Source organism: Anopheles cruzii, chromosome 3, assembly GCF_943734635.1.
Source record: "Anopheles cruzii chromosome 3, idAnoCruzAS_RS32_06, whole genome shotgun sequence".
In the NCBI taxonomy this organism is placed as follows: domain Eukaryota; kingdom Metazoa; phylum Arthropoda; class Insecta; order Diptera; family Culicidae; genus Anopheles; species Anopheles cruzii.
Genome location: NC_069145.1, coordinates 4,395,050 through 4,419,107, shown reverse-complemented (window position 1 = coordinate 4,419,107; position 24,058 = coordinate 4,395,050). Strand labels below are relative to the sequence as shown.

The following is a 24,058-nucleotide window of genomic DNA, read 5'->3' as shown; positions in this document are numbered from 1 at the left end:
CGTTCTGAGGTTCACGCCGTTCACGGACCCGCTCCACATTATTCTCGAATCAAGCTTACAGCCTGTTCACTGGCGGTTACTCTCCCCACATGCGCCCCACCGGCCAACGGCATGTATTGGTCTGTTTTGGTCTCGCAATTGCGCCACCGGTCCCGGTAATTTCTCATTGTTTCCCGCCCGCTTCCCGTGTGTAATTGATTTCTCGAGGCGGAATATGAGGAAATGGAAAACATTACAATTAATTACAGTTCCTAGCCGGGGCCGCGGCCCGTGAGATGGATGTTTTTTTTCGAATTTCCATCCCATCATTTACCTATCGGCAGATGTATCGAACCACAATTCGGTTGATGGAAAGTTCTTCTGACATGTTCTGTCATTATCGAACCTAACAGAACCCAGAACTCGACGCACCTTACGGAGTTAATATCGCAAAGTGTTTATTCGAAATGCTTACGCATTTCTACGCAGGAACTATTGAATTTAGGATTAAAACAGTGAATTAGAAAGAGACGATAACGCAGGTTGTAGGTCAGAGGACTTGAAGTGGTATAGCCAAAGGAGCCGTCCTTGAATTCAGCCTTAAAAAACATATCCACATGACAGTTTTTATGAATCGTCTAGCAATACTTGCTGTGTGTTTATTAGACCTATTCTGACCATCATCAGAAGTTGAAGAAGTACCAAAGATATCGTTGACATATTTTCGTTGAGTTACTTAAGTAAACAGAAACAGGTTCATGGTAGCCCCACATGATGGAGAAAATTATTAAATGCCGAATCAAAGGACATTTCAAGAACGGAACGTTAGCCAAAGGATGCTCTATGCCTAATAGGCTCGCTGCTCTTTGGACCATGTAGCGAACCCCACTGGAACCCCCCCGGGCGGGGCGATCGCCCGAGGACGATTCCGCCTTCAAAAGGAACATTGCTTCACCGTGCAGCCCACAAAACCAATTATTTTATCGAGTCCATCGAGTTCATTATTCCGGAAAATGAGCTCATCCTTCGAACAATGGAACCTTGTCGTCATCAAAAAGATCGAAAGATGGTACGAAGAGGCCTCAGCCCCAAAAACGGATAGCGTCGTACCCCGGGAGGCCGGGGATCTTGAAGCCGATCTTGTAAATTTACGGCAACATTTTCGGTGGCCACGAATCGGACCGACCCACCCACCGGCTGGCTGGCTGGCCATTAAGAATGGATGTGTGTGCACGTACACTAACACTCGCCCCCTGTTTTCTGCTGGCCTCTTTTTGCATACCTCACGGCGGATTGGGGCACCGCGGTCACCAGTTGCACCGTCCGTACGTCCAACAAGTCAGCTGCTGGGGGCCCCGCTCGGCTCGGATGTGCAGCTCGAGTGCACGGTCGAGGCGTCACCGATGCCCGTGTCCTACTGGCTCAAGGGTGGCCGCGTCCTGCCGAACAGCTTCGGCAGCCTAACGAACGGCAATTACGACCAGGCGGGCCTCAGCCGACCGGAAATGCTGCTCGATGGGTAAGTTGGGCCCACCTTTTTGGTTGCTACCCTTTACTTTTTTTCCCTTTCCTTCGGCACCGGCCCTTGCCTGGCCTGACCGGTGTGTGGGATAATTGATTTCTTCCGAGGCGCGACCTTCTGTTTCGGTTACTTTTTTATTACCCTTTTTTACCTCTTTGTGTGTGTGTGGTGCCGATGCGGCGCCGTTCTCGAACAGCCCATTAGCGGTCACGGCCACGCACACACACATGCAAGCACACGGGGACACTAATTTTCCATTTATGCTCTCTTCCTTCCAACTGGCGACTCGAAGGCCCAAGTACGGGATCGCCGAGGAACGGCACGGATTCCGGACCAACATGCGGCTCGTCGTGCGATCCTTCTCGCCGGCCGACGTCGGGACGTATCACTGCGTTAGCACCAACTCGCTGGGCCGCGCCGACGGTACCATGCGACTGTACGGTAAGTGTCCCTTCACCCGTCGGATCATTCAGTCCTGCCCGTTCATTGCAACAACAACCCAGAAGTGCGACGAACGTTCTCCGGGTCACGTGCCAAATTGCATCGAACCGTACGCGTCCGCGCCCGCCAAGGAACCCGCCACAGAGACGCAGCCGGGACCCCATTAAATGATCAAATTTTGCAATTTTCCGCTTCGCAAGTGCGGTGCGGTGGTCTACATGCGGATGTGGTGCCGCTTTTTCCATTTCCCGCCCGGGCCCGCGTGGTTTTCCGCAAAGTAATTTCGTGCCCTCTCGGCCCGCCACGAGTGGTGCCGTGTTTCCTCGGCTTTACGATTATCGCTGTTTAATGGCCGAACCTGTTGTCTCGCGGCAGCGCAGCGAAAGGCGAGGCCAAGTAAATTGATTGTTATCTCTCTCTTTCTTCCTTTTCACGGTGCTCGGGTTGGTTGGGAATCGTAATGCCCTGTGCCCCCCCTGCAGCAGTAGACTGCGGTTGCATGCTGCAGGCAATTACGGTTACGTCGTCGTCGTCGTCCGGGGATCTGTACGGTGCAACGCAAAACCTGGTACAATGTTGTTTCGACACAGCTCTTTGGGAGCTGTGTACTGGGAATCGCGACGCTGGGTGTGTTGGTGCCAAACAAACGGACTAAGGATTGTCCATTTTTTCTGGGAGGGCGATAATGTGCGGATTATCGAGCCGAAAAAGAAGTCATGTTCAGTACGCGGATCTTTGAGTATCGATATTTTTCCTGTAAATTTCGGCGGCACACTGGCGGGCATGGAACAGGCTCTTAAAGCTCAGATCTAGCATTTGCACTATCTTTCGCAACGATCATAAGTCATCTGACGAAAGCAACTGTTGGCGTTCAGGGAATTCAAAATCATCTGTAGAATACTAGGGTGATCATTAAGTTTTGACGTTCAATACGAGTTTAATTTTTTTGTCATATTGGTACACTCTTCAGATGAACGTATGTGAAGTTTCATTTCAATCGGACACTTAGTTTTTTTTACAAGCCATTTAGTATCGACATGTCACAGTTTTCTTTTTTCAATGGAAAGAATCAAGCATCGTGCAATGATTTAATTTTTATTTTTGAAAGGTTTAAAAGCAAAGGAAAATTATGAACGAATGTTGAAAGTGTATAAGGACTCTTCGCCTTCAATAAAAGGGTTAAAACGGGGGTTTCTGAGTTTAGACGTGGTCCTAGTAGCCTTCAAGGCGATCCATGACAAAAACGCCAAAAAACAGACACAACACCTGAAATCGTAAAACAATACAGGATATCGTTTTCGAAAATCGTCTATAACCAATATTTTGACTGAAGTATTGGGTTTCAGAAAGCTGTTTGAAACATGGGTGCCGCATTTGCTACAAACGCATTCGAATGCATCTTTCTTGACAACATTTAAAGCGTTTTCGATAGGATAAAGTGGATTTTGTGCATTGAATCATCACTGTGGATGAGACTTGGGTCTCTCACTATAATCCTGAATCAAAACAAGTGGCTAAAGAGTGGTGTGAACCAGGTTCTTCAGCTTCGAAACGAGTTCGTGTCCAGAAATCGCCCAAAAAGGTGTTCGCATCAGTTTTTCAGGATGCGAATGGAATTTTGCTACCGGATTGCTTGCAAACTGGTAAAATAATACATTTTGATTATTTTTGTAACATTTTAGAGCAACTGAAAGCGACTGAAAGCGCGGGGAAACGCATCGCCGGATGCTTCAGGAGGATGTGTCCTCACTGTCGTTCAATTGACAATAAATAAAAATTGGTTCATTCTTTAATAAGAATAATCTTCTTATGAAGAACTAGCACTCTTTTGAGATCGTATTACGGTCATTGAATGAGACATAGATCATTCTTTAAATTAAAGACAAGACATCGTTTCACTTCAAAATCAATCAGCAAAGTTTTGTCTCCTGCGTCAGTCCTGAGAGGTGCCTGATGCCATATCTTAACAAATACGTCTTCCATGATACTGAGTCGCGGAAATACCTTTGAAATCCACCTTTCCGATAACGACCTAAGTCCGATTTCCGATTGCAACCATCAACCACCATCCCGAGTGGCAAGTCACCCATCGAATGAAATTAAGAGCTCAATCCGCTGTGTGTCCGCCGTCGCCATGCTGTCGACTAATCAATTAACTTCTCAGCACGCCAGAAGTTAACACGTCCAGAGCGTGTTGCATGCGAGGCCAGGTCCTTTCCCGTGGTGCGGAGACAGCGAAAAAAACCGTCACGTCAAGCACCGACGGTTAACCGTGATTGACGTAAATTACTAGGGTGATCATTAAGTTTTGACGTTCGATACCAGAGGGCGCTGCTACGAGCCTAATTTTTTTTTGTATATTGGTACACTCTTCAAATGAACGTATGTGAAGTTTCATTTCAATCGGTCACTTATTTTTTTTTACAAGCCATTTAGTATCGACATGTCACAGTATTTTTTACAATGGAAAAAATCAAGTATCGTGCAGTGATTTAATTTTTATTTTTGAAAGGTTTAAAGCAAAGGAAAATTATGAACGAATGTTGAAAGTGTATAAGGACTCTTCACCTTTAATTAGGGGTTAAAAGGGGTTTCTGAGTTTAAACATGGTCGTAGTAGCCTTTAAGACGATCCATGTCAAAAACGTCAAAAAACAGACACAACATCGGAAATCGTAAAACAATACAGGATATCGTTTTCGAAAATCGTCCAATCACTGATAGAAATTAAGTACAAGACCTAGCCAACTCATTGAGCAGTATAACCAATATTTTGACTGAAGTTTTGGGTTCAGAAAGCTGTTTGCAAAATGGGTGCCGCATTTGCTAAAACGCATTCGAATGCATCTTTCTTGACAACATTTAAAGCGTTTTCGATAGGATAAAGTGGATTTTGTGCATTGAATCATCACTAGGATGAGACTTGGGTCTATCACCATGATCCTGAATCAAAACAAAGGTTAAGGAGTGGTGTGAACCTTTTTCTTCAGTTCCGAAACGAGTTCGTCCAGAAATTGCCTAAAAAGATGTTAGCATCAGTTTTGTGGGATGCGAATGGAATTTTGCTAGCGGATTACTTGCAAATTGATAAAACAATAAATTTTGATTATTTTTGTAACATTTTAGAGCAACTGAAAGCGAAAATTCGTGAAAAAAGACCCGGTTTGCAGAAGAAAAACAACCTCTTTCATCAGGGCAATGCACCTGTCACAAGAGCATTTGAAAATGGCAAAAATCCATGAATTAAAGTTCGAATTGTTGGAGTATCCACCCTATTCACCAGATTTGGCCCTAGCGACTTCCATCTGTTTTCAAACCAAAAAAAAATCGTGCGCGGAAAGCGTTTTTCATCAAATGATGACGTCATAACAGCTGAAAAAAGTATGTGACATGTCGATACTAAATGGCTTGTAAAAAAAAAAGTAAGTGACCGATTGAAATGAAACTTCACATACGTTCATTTGAAGAGTGTACCAATATGACAAAAAAAAATTAGACTCGTAGCAGCGCCCTCTGGTATCGAACGTCAAAACTTAATGATCACCCTAGTATGATGCAGCTGCAGGCCGGTGCAGGCCCGTAATTATCACTCAAGTTGGCAACGCACGCCATTCGACACGCGGCAGCAGCGAGTTCGTTGCGGGATTTTCCGTTTTGCTGCGATGCGATGTCAATATAACAAATTAATTAACTTCCTCGCAAACAATCGGGTGGCGGGCGGCACATAAAATATGTCACCACCATCACGACCATCAGCTGATATTAGGTTCATTTGGGGCTAAAGGTTCGACCGCTGCTGTGGCAACAAAAAGAAATCCACCTCTCATCACATTACAGCACCGGGCGGATTGACAGGCTGATTAAAGGATCATCGCGAGACCTCGTGAGGGTCGAAGCCGACACAATTTTCTATGAATTATTAATTATGCTATCATTAAAGCTCGGGTTTTCTTGTGTGAAATGGCCCACATAAGTATATAATCCTCATCCTTGCACTGGTACTTTTTGCTAGCGGGGCCCTCGAAGAGGCTCTCGATGTAGGGGCTCCGAAATGAATGCCAAGTTTCGGAGGAATGTGTTTAATAAAAACAAAAACGAGCACAAAGAAGCATGTGCACGAAGAGAAAAATGTGTTCTTGCTTCATTCTTACAATGGACCTTATTTGCATGCGAGAATGTTGGTCACTTCGCCTGACTGCACGCTGGCGCACGGTGTATGGAAGTGGGCCACATCTTGCGGAATCCTTTCGGAGTTTTTTTTTGGCCCGTAAAATTGTATCGCAATATTTTTCTATCCTTTCCTCGTCGTTGCCATTATCCTCTCTCTTCCTGATTTTTTTTTTTTTGCTACAATTCCGAAGGAAATTCGAGTTTTATACACTTTACGCCGCCCAGGCAGGGCGGTTCCTGCGAAGGAACTAAAGCATGAAAAATGGTTCCACACTAACGGTTCGTGAGAAGGTGTGAGGAAGGGACAGACACACACAGCCATGCATATTTCCCAGAATCCGGTTTAGTGTCACTTTCTCACCTCTTTTTATTATTTAATCTCTACCGGAGCGGCTGACAGCAAAAAGGACCCATACCGGCCAGATCTTGACATAGGGGAAAGGATTGGACCCCTGTAAGATGCGCCGAGGGTGTGTGTGTGTGAGAAAGAGTGTGTGCAACACCGGCCGGCACAATGGAAAACGTGATTTGAATAGGAATCCAATAAAGCTTTAAGATTATGATGGATCGTTGGGCGCAGGGCGTTGAGAGCGTTGCACACGTAGCGCTAGCGCCGTCGATGGAAGACGTCAATGTTGCGTAACGTAAATGGTTGCCTCCCCCACCCGGGGAGTGGACGCAGGGCGTAGGACTCGCCGGTTGCCGCTGCCGACGTGTAGTTTGCGTGACTCACAAGTGAGATGATTACCGTCCGTTGGGTGTCCCGTTCGTTGCTCTTTCTTTGTGCAGATCCGAAGGTTGATTGAAATTTTACTTGAAATTTCAACAAAGTTATAGGAGACCATAAGCAACTTGAAAAGTATCACTGCGCCTTCATAGGTGGCGCTGTTAAATGATGGTGGTTTCCATATTTGAATATTTCATGTCATGTCATAACGTTCCATGAAATATTTCATGGCAGTTGCTCAAAGTTGCTCAAATTGTACTAAAAGAGGAAGCTTCAATCAATTTTCTTAGCTAATCTTTTCTCTCACCGTAACCAAATTTAAATTGTGGTTTAGTGATGTTTACTTTAAATATCGAAAACGTACTTTTGGTACAAAATTGGTGAACCAAAATATGTTTACCATCACATTTCATGGTCGCCGCTGATCGTCGCTGATCGTTAGGTGGCTTCTTCTTGGCAGCTTTCCCCTACTGTTTGCCCATTACGGCAGCCACGGGTTGCACACGGAACAGGATGCTAATATTTTCCAGGTACTGCACTGTACGTGATTTTGTCGGAGAAGAAAACCATCCAATGCACCATCCGTAAAGAAAGGATGGCAGCCGCTCAACTTGCTGCACGGCTGCAGTTCGGCAGAAACCTAAAGAAGCGGACCGGGGAACGTGCTTCAGGCCAAAGTGCAATTGCCGTGTGCACGGCCAAATGGTTCGAAGCAGTCTGCGTAACGAAGGCGGTCTGACGCTCAAGATGCACTCGCAGCCAGGCGGCAAAGAACGGAAGCGAATCAAATCTCAGATCTTCGGCTTCGAAATAATAGGAGATTGCGATGAACCGAACGAATCGGAGGAGCGGTGGCTGCACAGCACAGCCACCCAGCCGGGGCCCAATCATCACGTTTCGGGCTTTCGCGAAGTGCACCGCCACTGTTATGATTATTATCGTTATTATTATTATTGGAAAATAACTGCAATCAGGGAAATGTAAACAATGTTTATCTTTCAGGGGGCGGCGTGACGCTCGAGCAAACACCACAATGATGTTTACTTGCACTTTTGGGTCTCGTAACAAAACATCCTGGAACAATAACACCGGCCTGGACACAGAGGGTATGGTACGATAAGGCGTCGATAAGGAACCCCACCAGCTGCGTCCTAAAGTGATGCAGAATCAGACTGAGGAGTCGAAGGGTGAAAACAATCAATTAGTGATTCCACCCCAAAGCCCGTTCCGGAACCCTTTGACCGGATTCCGGATTTCTGTTTTAACTTCCCGGCCCACCTCGGATCGGATCGAAAGATAAACCACGGCCGCGAGCCACCCATTTCAATTGTCGACTTCCCGCCACCATCATCATCAGGCACTGAGCCGTCGTGACACCGATTGAAGGCACATAATTAACGCTCGGCAACGGCCGGAGCCCGGAGAGAGGAGTTGACATTTTTAATCTCCCTCCTTAAGCCCCCCGGTTTGCCAGTGGCTAATTATATTTCACGGTTTTCCCACGGCCACGGCTCGGGAGGGGGGGGGGCGGTGCAAATTGGCGTGCTCAGTCGGTCGGTCGGGCCTTTGAAGATCCGTGGCTCACGGATCCGGATTTGTTTGCTGCTCGCCGTCAACAACCACGGCCAACGCCATTGGGCAGCGATGGAGCGTAACGCGGGCATTTTCTGCGCCATCGCTAGACGCGATTTTGTGTTTCGGATTATGATCGCCAGCCAACGGAAGGCGGGCCCCAGCAAGCCGATTTAGTGATTGGATGCACCAAAAATGGCGTCCCAAAAGTGTCACGAAAATGAGCTGCTTCTCTCTAACTGTACAGCTCCGCGTTGATGGGTGGGCAGCCGATGGGGCAGTAAAAAATAATCCTTTAACTGAACACAAATGGCTCGGGGACGTACCGAAGAATGTGGACCCCTTTTTACAGCCCGATTGGACCGGTTGCAGTGCACTGATTGGACACGGATGACCGACGACTGATGGATCGTACGGATCGAAACCGTCGCACCGAACTCGACTCGTCAGGTGCTGCGTGATGGACCGAACGAGGCCAGGAAAGAATTCGAATCCTTTCGCATCGCAAAAGTATCGTGCCCCGAGTGGCACGAAGAATGCTAATTAGACTTTTTTTCCCTTTCGCTCTAAAACACCCGTTTCGGTCCGAATCACATTCGGCTACGATTTACGATCGGATCCCGCGGCCACCTCGGACGCTATTCATCGAGTGGCGGGACACACGACTGAATTGCAATATTTCGCAATTGTCGTCACCGTTTGCGCCGGAATTTGTGCCTGTCAAACGGAGAGGATGACGCGCGAAAATGGAACCCCCTCAGCTACGCATTTTGGGCCTGTTGGACGATGTTGGCCCTGGCTCGATGAATCGGAGCCATTACCCGGGCCAGGCCAGCTGCTCAACTGGAAAAGAGCATTAGCTCATCAGGTCGCAGCGCGGCCCAGCACTTTGGGACATTACGCCCGAACAACATCATTATGGGCCCGGTGTCGACGCCGGTGGCTGGTTGGTGGGGCCCCTTCGGTGGGCCCATCAGTTCGTCAACGGCGGCAACATAATCATCCAACCAGACCGGAGCCCGGCCCAACGTGGCGAACGTGGTGTGGCGTTCATTGTTGCATCAACGGCTCAATACCAGGACCACCAGGAAGGAAGGAAGAGGACCAAAGGAACACACAAGCCGGCCGGTGACAGCAAAAAAAAAAGGCAAACAAATAAAGCCTGTAGGAAGCACGAAAAAACGCACGAGGAAAATCCCATTTCCATCACCATCAAAGCAGGCCGTCGAGATATCCGGCCGTTTGGTCGTTTCGGAATGGATTTAGCACGCTCCGTTTCGAGTTTCGAGGGCTGTTTTGCTCCCTTTTGCTCCGGACTTCCTTTTTGCGTTCGCTCGCTCTCTCTTTCTCTCGCTCTCACCTCCTCTCTCACTCGTTTTTCATCGGCCTAATTGTGACGTTTCGACGAGATGACAGCGCGGCGCACCCGAAACAAAAAAAAAGCCAGCCTACTCGATGCGACGACCGATTTTTTGTTACTGAGAAACACAAATGCGTCAATTCGGTGCGGTCTTCGCGATGCGCGTTGTTGGCACTTTTACGATTTTATGTTTCCATTTCTTCCACGCAGCATTTTTTGGCGAAACAACCGAAAATAAAAGGGGGAAAAAGGTGGCCACGGGAAAGACGGTTCCAGCGGCCGTGTTGGGTGATCGTTTCCGGGCGGGCGCCGACAGAACAGAAATCGCGAGGATGTGTTTTTTCTTCCATCTTTCATTCTCTCACGGGCTTTCGCTGCCCATTCGCGGCGTATTTATCTTTTCCCTTACGTTCACCATCTTTTCTTCTCGCTTCTCGTTTTCTAATTGACAGAAATAAAAATTCATCCGGGCGGTGTGCCAACATCCGACGATATAAAAAATTACATCGGAGGTAAGTGTTACCGGGCGTGTGATGGGTCGGGCGTGCTCCGGCGTGGGCGTACCATTATCGTTTCCGGGCGGCCGTTCCACGCCACGGCACCCGCGGCGGCGGCATGTGTAATGAAGCGATGGAACATAATGTTGATGAGAGACACTTGGCCGTTTTGCTTCGTTCCCGTCGCGTCGCAGCATTCGGCGGGGGCTCGGATTTCGGATTAAATTGTAACGATCTGTGCGCGAAAATATTCGCACTTCAAACGCAACAACTTTTTGTGCCCGTGCGGTGGTTGAATCGTTCGGGGTGCTCCTAAATGTCACGGCCGCAGGCTGGCATGTTGACGGTTCAAGTGGTACGACAGTTTCGTGTGAATCACAGCAAATGAGGCGAGTTTGGAAGATGATCATGAGTCATTCGATAGGCAGCGTAGGCATTCAAGGGGTTTGCTGTGGGACTTTTCGAAAGTTTCATCGGCGATTAATTTGACAATTTCTTAAATATTTGAATGTACAATATTATGACGAAAATTGCTGTGGATTGCTTGCTGTGAAAATTTTAAGAAAAACAAACCAGTTTAATGCTCATTATCTAAACTGTTAATGGATAGTACATCGCTTCAATGCTTTTTTCGGAACTGTTTAAGATCTGCCCATGTTACGATCAATAATAAAATTACGTTGATTGCATAAAGTGCAGGTTTCCTCGGTACTTTAAGAAAGCCACAGGAAGTCCGACATCTTATGCAATTTATAAACGCTCACCAGCGCCGCTTTTAATTCTCGTCCTGTCTCGTTCTGTTTACTTCTGCCGACCACTCTAGGGCTCGCGGAAGCGGCTCGTGGCCGCGGCAATTCCGCCAGTGGCTCCTCGCTACACATAGGCACGGGAACGTGGCATCCGCTGTTGCTGCTGTCGCTGATGATGATTACGATACTGTCAATGGCCCCGGGACGGACGATAAGGACGAACGTTTCCGGGGGCCACAGCCCTGTCAGCAGCAGATGACACCCTCTCCGGGCGCCCGCCGGTGCGTGATGCCGCTTCAAAGGAAGCTGCTGGCCACCACCCCGCACCGCCCGTCGTCCTCCGGAGGCGGCAGTCGAAGAGGACAGTCACGATGAACACGGCGACTGCGGCGACGACGACGACGGTGGCGGTGACGCAGATTGGATGATTCGCGATTATCACGGTGACAATTAGGCTGATCAAAATTTATCCAAACAATAATAGTTGCTAAGAGAAACTGACGAAAGACACGGAGACACGGAGACACGAGGAGAGCGTAAGGTAATGTTCCCATTTTTATCGTTTGCAAAGACCGTGGGAAGTGAATGGGAAAAAATCGCTGTAAAGATTCCCTTTTCCGTCTCGATCGACGGCCGGTTGTTGAACTTTCGGACCCTTGCCAGCACTTGTAAGAGAGCCTGCGTTTCACAAGAACATGTCTCGACTGCGTGGCCAAGAGTTCGAAACCGGTTGAAGTTTCTTTCGAAAAATGTACGACTCTTCGACGCCGATGAAAAGATTCAATATCCACGTGAACGTAAGTAGAAATCGAACCATTTTCTTTATTTTCAATCCCGCAAAAGTCCGCAAGAGACACCAAAGAGCCATTGATTCATTCTAGTCACCTGTTTTCCTGGCATAATCGTCCCGATCGAGTACCGGGCGCCTCCATTGGCGACGGAAACTCTCTCTATCTCTCTCTCTCGGGCCGTAAAAAGTTTCTGAATGATGCTAAACTGTGAATCAAATTTAATTGCAGTGTACGCCCGGTAAAGCTGCCGTTAAACTGTGTGTAACGTACTGCCCTCTTACGATCCACCTCTCTCCGGTTCCGCGCTGGCCCGGGGTACTCGAAATCGGTTACCGGTGCCACCGGACCGAAGGAACGGGAAGGGCTAAACTTTGCCCACGTTATTACGTGAACCATGGGGCCATGGGGTCGTGTGAAAAAGGGAAAACTTTCTCCCTCAACTCGACACCTCTTGATCCGGGCTGCACACTTGACGATGGAAATTGATGACAACCCTTCGATCGGGTGGCGTGTGCTCACCGGGCAAAAGGCGGATGCCATCGGTCCCTGTCGGATTTATTAAAAACCTGTGCACTGCACACTCCATAAATTAAACCTGGACGAGCCAGCAGGGTGACGATAACTTTGGCCAAGCACGGCAAGTGTCGCATAGAAGGACCTGTCTCTGCGGGCTTGATGGCGTATGGTCACGCGAGAAGTCGATTCGGGCTCTTCTTTTAACGTGTCTTCGCTCATCTCACGGGTGATCCTTCGATAGCGCAGAGTAAAATTGCAGCAACAAAAAAAGGACACACTTCCCATAGAATAGCGCTCGGTGTAAATAGCTCCGGAATAGCTCCGCTTCTCGGTCGGGCGCAAGAACACCAGGCGCAGGGCTTCTGCTTTATGTTCCTTATTTTTAACGCTCTCCACTGCATGCCCTTATTTATGATGATTTTTTCACGAATTCCACACGAGGCCATAAACAAATTTTGCGCATCGTTTCCTGTGTCCAGAGATAAAACACAGTGGTTAATAATTCGCGGGACACCAAACACCCTTTGCTATACCGACAGCATTAGCGCACTTGATTCTTGACCAATTTTAGTTCTTAACCAAACTTAAGATGAACTGAACCCTGCCTCGAAGCACATAGCATTGGAAGCAATTGACCAGCTAGTGTTCTGGTTGTGGACAATCGTTTTCGTAGAATCAGATCAGGTCCGTCAGATCGAGATACGACTTAGCGCTGTTCTGAACCTTGAAAGCTGTTCCTTCAAAACACTTACCATGAAATGTCCTCGAATTTTTTCCTTATTTTCATGTGAAGGTTAGTAGTCCCGCGATTTATTAACCGATATGCTACGTGTACCCTCCCGGAAGGGTCTACCGATTCCGAGTGTACTAAACGTCCGAAACCAGATTCACCACGACAAAAAAACAAGGAGAGGGAAATCCGAAAATGAATGAACGACACAACGCAACGATGCAGCAGCTGCATTTTTCGCGCGAACACAGGAAACTGCAACAACCCCAAAACATGAGCAGGGCACCCGACCCAAAAGTAGGTGGGAACAAAAAGCGAACGAGAAACGGTCCGGTCCGACGGTGGCGCATAATTTATGACTGAATTTAATTCGAAGGGCAAGTAATTAATTATGAAAATTAATGATCCAACCCGTCTCACCCGTGCCCGATCTCGGCACGTTCCAATCTCGCCGGGCAGGGCTACTTGAATCCTCGGGTCTCGCTTCTGGAGGCAGCGTATTTCAATCTTCACCGTGCACCCTTCTCCAGCCAGCGTCCCGGCCTGGCCAGATCAATTTGTGAAACAATTTTGTTGTGCGTTGTTTTTTGTGTTTGAATCTGTTAACCAGCTTTTTTATCGTGTTGTTTCATTTGAACCCTTTCTTGCCTATCGAACGCACACTGCACGCGCTTCGGCGTCCGCTCTACCCGGGCCCGGACCCAAGGTTCGTACATTGTTGGATCGGATCGGTGCTCGGAACAAAAACCAGGAAAGAAAATAATCAGCAAACGTACAACATTTGTTTCTGTTGTTTTCCCATTTTCTTTTTTAAACGCACACTCCAGTTTTTTCCGGAAAGCGAAAAACGTTTCAATATGAGCGGCCAATCGAAAGTGGGCTACCATTTGACCGGGGGTCAGTCAATCATGGCACGAGGAGTGAAAAGGCGAGGCGAGTGTGTAAGTGCTCATTATGAACTGCCGCGAATGATTGTTTGGTGACTTAATTTTATTTCAATTGCCCAGTTTGGCTCTCGCTGTTCGCTGACCACAGTTTCTGTATCATAAAACCCTTGCGTATCCTGCGCGGTGTCTGTTCCCTGTCTGGGCTGCAGGGTGTGTGTTTTAGCAAAAATAATGTTAAAGAAGGGAAAAGGAGTCTACAACCATCCACACGACGCTGCGTGGTTGATGGGAACGGCAAAGAAAACGTAAAAACTAGGCTAAGTAAAAGGAGAACAGAAATATCAATGAAACAATAAACAAATCAAGAAAACCGAAAACACAAAACAAAACGAGTGAGTGAGCGAAATAGCGAAATGATCTAGCAGAAAACTAATATAAATAAGTAAAAGAGAGAGAAAGAGAAACGTGATTAGAGGTTAAAGTGAGTGCAAAAGAGGCTCGATATGATCGAACCTTGATGACCGCACCAGCGCCAGGAGACGGAAATCAGAACACACACACACACACACTAGCATAATCATTAAACGGAATCGATGCGAAAGAAAGTGACGTATCAAACGCGTGACGCGATCACCCGCGATCGCCCGCGAAGTAGGACTGTAAGGACGCTCTGCTGTGTACATATTGCATAAAGAAAGTGTTATAAAACCTAAGAAGGCAAAATAAAACAAAATCATGTCAAACAACGTCAAACAACCCCGTGGCAGTTATTTCCGGAGAAAAAGGATCCCAACCGAGGCCGGGAGTTCTATGGTGAGTTAAACGGAAGCAACACCCCGCAACCAATCGGAATTCATCGCAGCAGGTTACCGGATCGGGGCACGGGTCACCACTCGAAACGCGTCCGTCCGATTTGTGGCATTGATAAATGGACCGCCCAACCCCATCGTGCGACCGTTCAAAAAGCCGTCCGGACGATCCGGAACGACGCCGACGAAGATGACAATCCTCGCTTCATCCGGGTTTGGTAATCTGCTCGCTCGCCATCGCGCGTCAAATGACCGGTACCGGTCCTGGCGCACCCCGTGTACACAACCCGCCATAACCCGCCGCCGAATTGACAGCACGGGCACCAAAGTTTGTCTTCACGGTACCTCACAGCGTGGAGTTAACTTTTTTTTTCGGCTGCTGTCCTTCCTTGCCCAACCGTCCGCCGCGTCCACCTGTCAGTCACAGTCGGAAATCCTCACGAACTCCCCCTGGGTTCGGGTTCTATCTCTCTGCACCGGTTCCGTTCCTTTTTTAGCTAACCCGCCGTGGGAAAAGCTTAGCCCGTCAGCGTCCGGACCGGCTCGGGGAGAGGCCGAACTTTGCTGACCTCTCACTGGCCGGGGTGACCTCTTGCCCTGGTCGTTTCATGGCCGGCTGCTGCTGTGAGCTTTGCGCGAATGTCAGACGTCAGACCGGAAGCCACAGGCACAGGCCGGTGGGCGGATACTGTTTCAATCTCATTCAACGGACTCACCGGCACGGGGAGCCAGAGCATAGCGCAAGTTTCCGGCCAAGGCGACCCAAAAAGAACGGACATAATCTCCTGTGTCTATTGTCTGCCATTTTGATATGCACTTTTATCACTCTCCATCTCGCCACTGCTTGGGTTCTCGCCGTTCCGTCCCATGTTCTCGGGCGCATCCTGTGACAGCGGCAGTGACAGTTGACAGCGTGGCGCGCGCGCGTAACACGATCAAATCTAAAAAAAAAAAAAAAGCCGTAGTAGTATCAAGCCGTCAAACCGAACGCAACCGAAACGTCAAACGTCAAGTTAGTCACGTTTAGGTTCATTTCACTTTGGCTGGCTCAAATCGGCACAAAAAAAGGGGAGTCGAACACTTCGCTCGCGATGCAGACCGTCACATAAAAAAGAACAACAATGTGGCCGAACAGACGCGGTTTGACGTGGCATCCACGTTGGTGGGTCCCACGGGAACCGTGCAACGTTGCTGAGCGATGCGGTCGTTGTTTTTTGTCCCTCTGCCGCCGGTTTTATTTCTCCCTGTCGATACCAAAATAACTGGGATTTAAACCTCGCACTCCTTCTCGCTCTCTCTCTCTCTCTGTTTCGGTCTCTCGGATCAACCATCGGTTCGGTGGAGAAGACTTTCGAGTGGTGAATAATTTACACACCGACTAGCCGGAATGGTGGCGAAACTGACGACGTTAAAAGTTTTATGACGGCCAGAACTTTCCACTAAGTTGTGAGCAAACCAAACGGTGCTCGGTGGTGCACGTTAAGCGAAGTGCAACCGTTGGAATCCGGCACCTAAACTCTCCGGATTGCTCCGCCGCAAGGGTGCAGTTTTATGAAGAGTTGAAGACGAGCGGTCACTGATTTGGCGCTTAAAGTCGGAGTCACTGATTCGTTCGAAGTTGGACCGTGGTTCAGAACATAATCATCTAATGCGATTTAAAGTCGTTGGAACAATTATTTTTAAATGTATCCTCCCAAAACTTTGAAACTTCTCTGAACCCTGCTCTAGCGCGTGCATTCCTTCGGACACAAGCATCGAGTGCTGTCAGGCGGCCCCCGGTCTCATATTTCGTAGCTCGACAAACATATCTATGTCCCGGAACTCCTGTGCTCTGGCCAAACTATCGGTTCCAATTCGCTGTGTATTCCCTCGCCAGCAGGAGGGCTTCTGCACCGATACCCATAATGTCGTGTCCTCTGTCCGGCTTTAAATGAAAATGTCCTGACCGGTCTAGTCGTCGTCCGGCCGAGTGTGGGCGAATTAAGTTAGCATTCGCAACACACTGCCCCAAACTGCATCCCGTCGATGGCGTGTGGCCGACGAGGAGAGATGCCTCTAAAATATCGATTACGCGTCACACTATAATGTGCCGACGTTAACGTGTGAGCGACCGAAGGAACGTGCCCACCGGAGCGAACGGATCCGGTTCCTTCTCCGTACACGGCAGGCACGCAGGACCCAGATAGTATCGAGACCCGGACGAGGGGAGCCCGAAAAAACCGGGGCTAAGCCCGGGAAATCAACAGTTTGTTGACGACCAACCCGGGGTACCGTGCCGAGGATACCGAGGACGAGGGGGGGGCACCCGAGAGTTAGTGGCCCGGGCTTGCCAAGCAACAGTTGCCAGCCACCTTGGGCCACTAACTCGGGCAAGCGTTTGGCCCCGATTGTTGGGCAGTTTCCCGTTGGCAGAGTTCAATAATTAGATAAGCCAACTTTTCCACCGGCCACCGAATCCGGGCCACCGTCGGTATCCTCCGGTTGGTTGGTTCGGGGGCCAGGACATCGGCCCAGCGGTTCCCGGTCGTTTCTGAAAGTGCAGCAAATTCGCAAGCATCGAATCGGAACAATCTTTCAAAAACCGAGCTGCCGAGGTCCGTGCCAGGCGACTCCGCTCACGGTGTACAGGACACACGTTGATTGGGTTTGTTTGGTCCTCCGGCCTCCCGGAGTAGGCGGCGAGGTGTGAGTGAAAATCGTACAATTAGGCGTTTCCCCCCGGGGGAGGCTAGAGAAGGTTCTTCGAATAGATGTTCACCGAAGCGGGAATGACGTTCGACATTAACACTCTAGCAACTCCGGCCCCCCCGGTGGAGTAGACAAAATGCAAATGGCCATTTTGCCCGCCACATCCCCGCCCGGGCACCTCCCCGCGATGTCCCACACTCTGATCCCATTATTTCATCGTTCATCAGCCCGAGCGATTGGCGAAGAAAAGGAAAACGGGATTGGGGCAGAAGAAGAGCACGGCACCGGCAGGACGGCGACCGTGACGCATTAAATATAAATGTCAAATCTAAACCCCGAGATTGCCGGGGACACACTCTAACACACCCTTCACCCGTCTCCAGTGCACGAGTGATGATACGAGCTGTCAAAAGCCATCCGCTGGGGGCTTCCATCTTCGTCATCGTCGTCATCGTCATCATTGTTTGACGCACACGATCGTCGTTCCAGCTCCGGCACAGCGAAACCGACAAGAAAGCCGTATCTCAGCCGTATCCTTATCCGGTTGTTATCCTTCTCGCAGCGTTAAATCCGGACTCGGAATCGGCAGCTTGTGCTTGGAAGCGATCTTTGTGACATTTAAGCCCAGACCAAAGTTTGTGGTCCTCAACCAACTCAACACGGCACCCGAACCTCGAACCCACCTTTTGGAGGGTTCCGCTAAATGCTTACAAAAGGTTTGTCAATTTCGTGGATTCTGTATTTATCAAATTTCCGGTTTTGTGAAACTCTCGGGTTTTTCTGTGCAAACCTGTACAAACACTCGAGCCGCTCTAGCCTCCGAACGGGGAGGGCGCCCTCAATCCTACGTACCGCATCATAACGGAGATTTATCGTCCTTTTTGACAATATTTGAATAAAATATTATCAACAGCACCCGAACAGCACCGACACCGACGCGACATGACCTTACGACACACCGGCCGGCCGACGACGTAAGAAATTGCCATCGAGAAGCGTGTAGCCCGACCGACACATGCGCCCGGTGCTCCTTTATTGAGGAGGACACGGATATCTGATTGAGGTTATGATGGCTGAGGTGGCGAGAGAAGACCGCCCTCCCGGAGTCTAGCTTTGCGGGATGTGTGAAAAGCATATGAAGATAAAAATTTGATGGATAGTCCGTCGTCCGTCGTCAGCGGGGTTCTGCTACGTCTTAATACAGGTATATCGAAGGCGTGTACCGTGTCTGGGCTGTGCCTCGGCTCGATTTCCTGCGTGAGGTGAAACCACACTTCAGGTCCCGGTTGACCATTGACACACCCGGGCAGGGTGCGGACCTGGGTGCGGAACAGGCTGATGATAAGTCTTCGATAAAGGGCCAACTTGATGAAGTTTTGTGTACGTCCAACTAATCCTTCATTCAAGAACCCAGAGGAGACCAGAGCGGTGGTCCGAGCGGGGCTCGGACTGGCGAAGGGTTTGCCGAAAATGAATTATGCATTAAATTCACACCTTCGCCACGCAACACCCAACGCTTTCCTTGGGCCCCCCCGGATCGGGTGGCCCTCGAAACTCCGATTATTGGATCGATAAATATTTGTTTCAAGTCCACCACCTTCGGAACAAGGAATCGAAGTCATCGACAAAGGACCGGAACCGAAATGAAGTGGACCAAGCCAGGAACCCGGAACGAAAGGGACTCGTTTGAAAGAAATTAGAGCGGCCGATTAGGGCGGAATGGAATCAACCTGAACCCTGGACCCCTGGAGTTTGAAGAACGGCCGTACCTTGGGGCTAACGTTTTTCCGCAAACATACGTGTGTTCCGGTTGATTAAGTGCTGGTCTCGAGCGTGTTACTTCTCAAGATGGCCGGAGATTGCCGGAGGGCGCCGGAGAAAGATCAATGGCCGACACGACACACAGGCCCAGCCGAGCTGAGGCCCGGGAGCCAGAAAAAGTTCAACTTCAAGTTGGGCAAATATTTGTTGCGGGCACACACGTGGGACTATTGGGAAAGCACACACACACACCAAGCACTTAAGAGATTATACAGAGATTTGTGTCATCTTCGTATAATGATTATTTAATTCAATCAACGAATTAGAAGCCCCTTTCGGTGGAGCTCGGAGCCATCTTCGATCGGTGGAAGAAAAACCAATGTGTTGAAGGTCGCCCCGATGCCTACCTTGCTTGCAACGCCTACCTTGCTTGCCTTCACACACACATTGCTGTAATTTTAAGCCTTGCTGTACAAAACGTTGCACGGGGCAAAACACTAGATTAAGTTTCGGGAATTCCTACGCCTTCGGGTTCCATTAGTTGGTTTCGTTGGTGGAAAACTAAAAAGCTTTCTCGTGTCCCATCAGATCACTTTCGGAAGGCAAGCATTTACCTTGTGGCAACTTTTCGTCGAATCAACAAACACGTTCAATATTCTGCATCAGCGGTACAAATTCGTACGTTAGTTACACACGTTACAAAACATACGTGAGTGGTGGATTTAAATAAAAAGCCAGAGTGGATCGCGAATAAACGACAATAAGTGTCCGATATTAATAAGCCACGCGTCAAGCTTCGTTGGTTTTCAATTTATTATTCGACTCGATTCGATTTATTCCCCAACGAGTCGCGCACTTAATGAAATCAAACGAAAATGGACCACTTGTTGTAAAGCACCACTTCCCTGCGGCCGGCATGATGCCTGAATGCGAGTAAATAATCGATCCCCATGCACACCGGCATTTACCGGAAACGGGGGCGTGTTTCATTTGAGGCGTATTTCGGTTCCATTTTTACATGCTCCATTTTGGCGGGGTTACAATTGCTCTCTTGTGGGGACGATTCGGGCCGCCAGATATCCGGGTAGTTAATTAATTCTATTTTCTGACAAAATACTGAATAAAAGGCGGGCGAGAGGACTTCACGGATACGCTGATGATTTACTATCCGTTTCTTTTCTGCCTCTTCCTTCGGAGTGTTTCAACTGACCATCGAAGTTCGAGAGTTTGCATGCACGTGCCGAGAGACGGAACCACACTCCATTTAATTTCCCTTCCGGCCCTGTTCGAAATCTCCCAATGCTGGAAACAAATCAAAATTAGCCCAAGTGTGAAACGATGATACGCTAGTTGCACTTCCGGCCAAACCCGTTGATCCGTGGATCCCGGAAGACCGGCCAGCAAGCCTGTGTCCGTAACCATGCGTAACGCAATCAAGCTGTGCGAACACTTCCGGCCGCCGTAGCCGGTAAGACTATTGGACCGGGGCTACACGCTTAGGTCGCTCTCGCCGCCGGGACGGTCGGCGGATTGGTGCCGGAACCCCCGTCGGCAGCTTTGCTCAGGTTGGTGTCTCAATTGTCGCGTGCATTGATCATCTGCGCGTCGATACGCCGATTCCGTGGATTTATGAGGCACATTTAAGCTCCGCCATAAATCAGTGGCCAGGACCACACGGTCGAAAAAAACACCAACGAAAAAAAAACACGGCTTTCGATTGCTGCACAGATGGGTAACCGTTATCGTGCGGGTTGCACATGACCCACTTGTTTCACTTTTATACGCTGCGTTTGTACGCCAAGGCTCTGTTCGAAGCCGCCGACGAGCATTTTTTGCTTCGGGTTATCTCTAAAACCACACATTAAGGGCCACGGAATTGGCCCGTTCTCCTTCCTCTTCAGCTAACTAGCCTACGCAAAAAAAAACGGCGGCTTTCGATTCTCCCCTCGGATTTACCTTCGTCACTCAGGTAGATCGTAGCATAAATTACCGTAATATGAATTTATTGCACGTAATGTATGCAATTTTGCGAACCTTCTGCCCTTCTGGGTCCGTTTTATGGGACAGAAAAGAATCGTTACGAATTGGTAGGCACCGGGAAAACCGATTGGTCAGAAAGAATTGAAAGTTTTTCTCAATGATTCCACCATTTGCCCGTCACCAATGGGGGAGGGTTGCTTTTCCTGCCTCATATTCATAACTCAATGTGCTACGGAAAGAATCAGAGGACCGTGGACATTTTGTGCGATATATTTTTTTAATGAAAGGTTTTTGATAAAAAATATGTTTTAACTGAAAATACGGAGACAACGGAAAATTTTGAAACATTATCCCTTTTCAAAAACCTTGCGTACGACTTTGAGCATACTGTGCGATAGATGGCGCTGCTCGACAGATCTCCGAATTTAGCATGGATTCAAACCGCCTGTTGGATTTTTCCTGTCAATTTGACATGTTGCTGACTGAGTTGTTTTTGTTTACACGTTTCTGTTTCTGTTGGAGGTTTTCGCAGAATCACCAAATCGGAGATATAAATTGTCCACCTGTCCGGAATAACTTATTGTTCTGCATCATTTCCACAGTGCCCAAGATGTCCAACGAACGGCAGATTACATTCCTGAAATCGGAACTCCCAGCCAAAATCCTGGCATACTCTCCCGACCTGGACGCCGATGGAACCTTCGCCGACGTGGTCCTCTCAACACCGGAACACTTGGACGGATTTATGTCCACGATACACAAGCTTTCGTTTAGCTATCAGAAAGGAAGGTAAGCGAAGCAAACTCACAGCAAGACAGTATGACCACAAGTTCCGTTTCGTTTAAACAGCGATGCCCGGCTGTTGAATCTGATGGTGAAAGTGATGAAGGGAAGCGACGAGTTCCGCGAATCCTCGCTCAGCAAAACACAGTTCGGCAACGAGATCTACATCTACACGCAAGTCCTGCCAGTGTTCCGCCAACTGATGGTAGCGAGCGGACTGCCGGCGGACTGGTGTCCGAAGGTTTTCTTCGGTGCAGCTGGCCATTTTCCCACCTACAGCGATCAGTACGAAACTATCCTCGTGCTGGAAGACATTTCACCGTTCGGTTATGTGGCCGGTCCTCGGCTTGACCTCGAAGAAGATCACTTGCGACTGATGGCACGCAATATCGCTTCGTTTCACGCCTGTACCTACGCCATGCGTGTCCGGAAGGATCCACGGTTGGAGAAGCTAATCGACGGTATCATGCCGCTGGACTTCATTTCGGGCGACAAAACGTTCACGAGCTACGACGTGCTGTTCAAACTCGGTGCTGATCGATTGTACCGCTACTTGGACGTGCATCCGGAGTGTCTCGAAGGCCAGTTTGGGGAGGATATCACTAAGCTTCGCGGGCGCTACGAAGCAACACCCATCCGTTTGATGCAGAAGCTGTTGGCGCGGGACGATGTGTTTTCCGTAATCCTTCACGGGGACTACAATCGGAACAATGTCCTGTTTCGGTTGGACTCTGCGGGTAAGCCGCTCTCGCTGAAGATGTTCGATTTTCAGGAGAATCGCTACGCGACGCCCGTCATCGATCTTACGTTTTTCATGTATATGAGCATGACGGAGGAGCTACGGGAACAATGCTAGGACAGTCTGGTCCAGGAGTACCACGGTACGATGATGACCACCCTGGCGATACTGCGATACTGAAGGTGCCGGAAACCGATCCCATGCTCGATCCGTATCGGTTCGAACCTTTCCTGGAGCACTTCAAGCGACACGCAATGTACGGTGTGTTTATTACTTTGCACTTCTTGCCGTGGATGATGTGTCCGGAAGAGGAGTGCTCGCAGGTCTCGTATCATTTCATGCGCGATATACACTCGCCGGAGCTGGCCCACTGGACTCGGGTGTGCGGCGGCGAAGCAGTGGACAAACGGCTCGTCGGCGTTTTGCAGCATGCAAGCAGCAAAGGCTACTTCGATATCGTCTCCGAAAACTAGTGAACCACTTTACGAATCGGGAACCAACATACAGGGATTTCAAGCATTTACAATTACGCGCCGTTATCGGTCACAACTTCTATTACATTCGTATTGCCATAACAAAATGTGTTGAAAGTCGATTTTAAATCGAGACGCTGCAATTATTATACTTTTTTACGTAACGAAATATACACCAAAAAGTCATAAAAGACGTTGCTTCTCTAAACCAATGCACGACTAGTTGCTAAGCAACGATGGAAACGGATCGGCAACGCCTACCTACCGTCTTACTTTGCCGAAGTTCAGATTTATTGTGCCCTATGGGGCCGGATAAATTACGTTTTATGTTTAGTTAAACGACCTTGAAAGACATAGTCCAAGGCAAATTGCCAGCGCGTCCTATAAAACGATTTCGATGTAAAATCAACGGGGTTCCGTCGTGCCTTTTTTCTTATCGGTGCCTTCAACGAGGAGTTTCGATTGGATCCAAACTAAGCGTCTAAAGGGCCGTTTACACGTTGCGATATATCGCAGCAATCCCTTGTATGAAACCAATTGCCACGATATATCGCTACGTGTAGACAGGAAAAAAGGAACAAATTGCTTGTATACGACCAGATCGGCAGATCAAAAAAATTGAATGCGCCGAGCATCAATTTCGGTCCAATCTCCATACATGTGTGCGTGTGCTGACGGTGGATAGACATGTGCGCGTGTGTTGATGGCGGTTTGACATGTTGTTTTGAATGTTTTTAAAGCAAAAGTTTAACGTGAGAATGGCTTCGCTTTAAAAGCCATTCCCTTGACCACCGTGACCGATTAGTACTCTTGGTACGTTCTATTTTTTGCTTTGTAACCGAAACGCACAATCCAAAGGCAGACAAACACAGTGTTTCTTCCATG

At 48.7% G+C, this 24,058-nt stretch overlaps 1 protein-coding gene and 1 pseudogene across 1 annotated transcript in view; both read left to right on the top strand.

The window, feature by feature from the left end:
- LOC128273858 (lachesin) overlaps positions 1-11,275 on the top strand; it is a 42,092-nt gene extending 30,817 nt beyond the window's left edge. Inside the window, exons 7-8 of the mRNA XM_053011915.1 lie at positions 10,223-10,282; positions 11,091-11,275. Coding sequence (XP_052867875.1) covers positions 10,223-10,282; positions 11,091-11,275 — 245 coding nt within the window. The remainder of the gene's footprint in view (positions 1-10,222; positions 10,283-11,090) is intronic.
- Positions 11,276-21,788: 10,513 nt separating this feature from the next.
- LOC128272808 (uncharacterized) lies at positions 21,789-23,532 on the top strand (annotated as a pseudogene).
- The last annotated feature ends 526 nt before the right edge of the window (positions 23,533-24,058 follow it).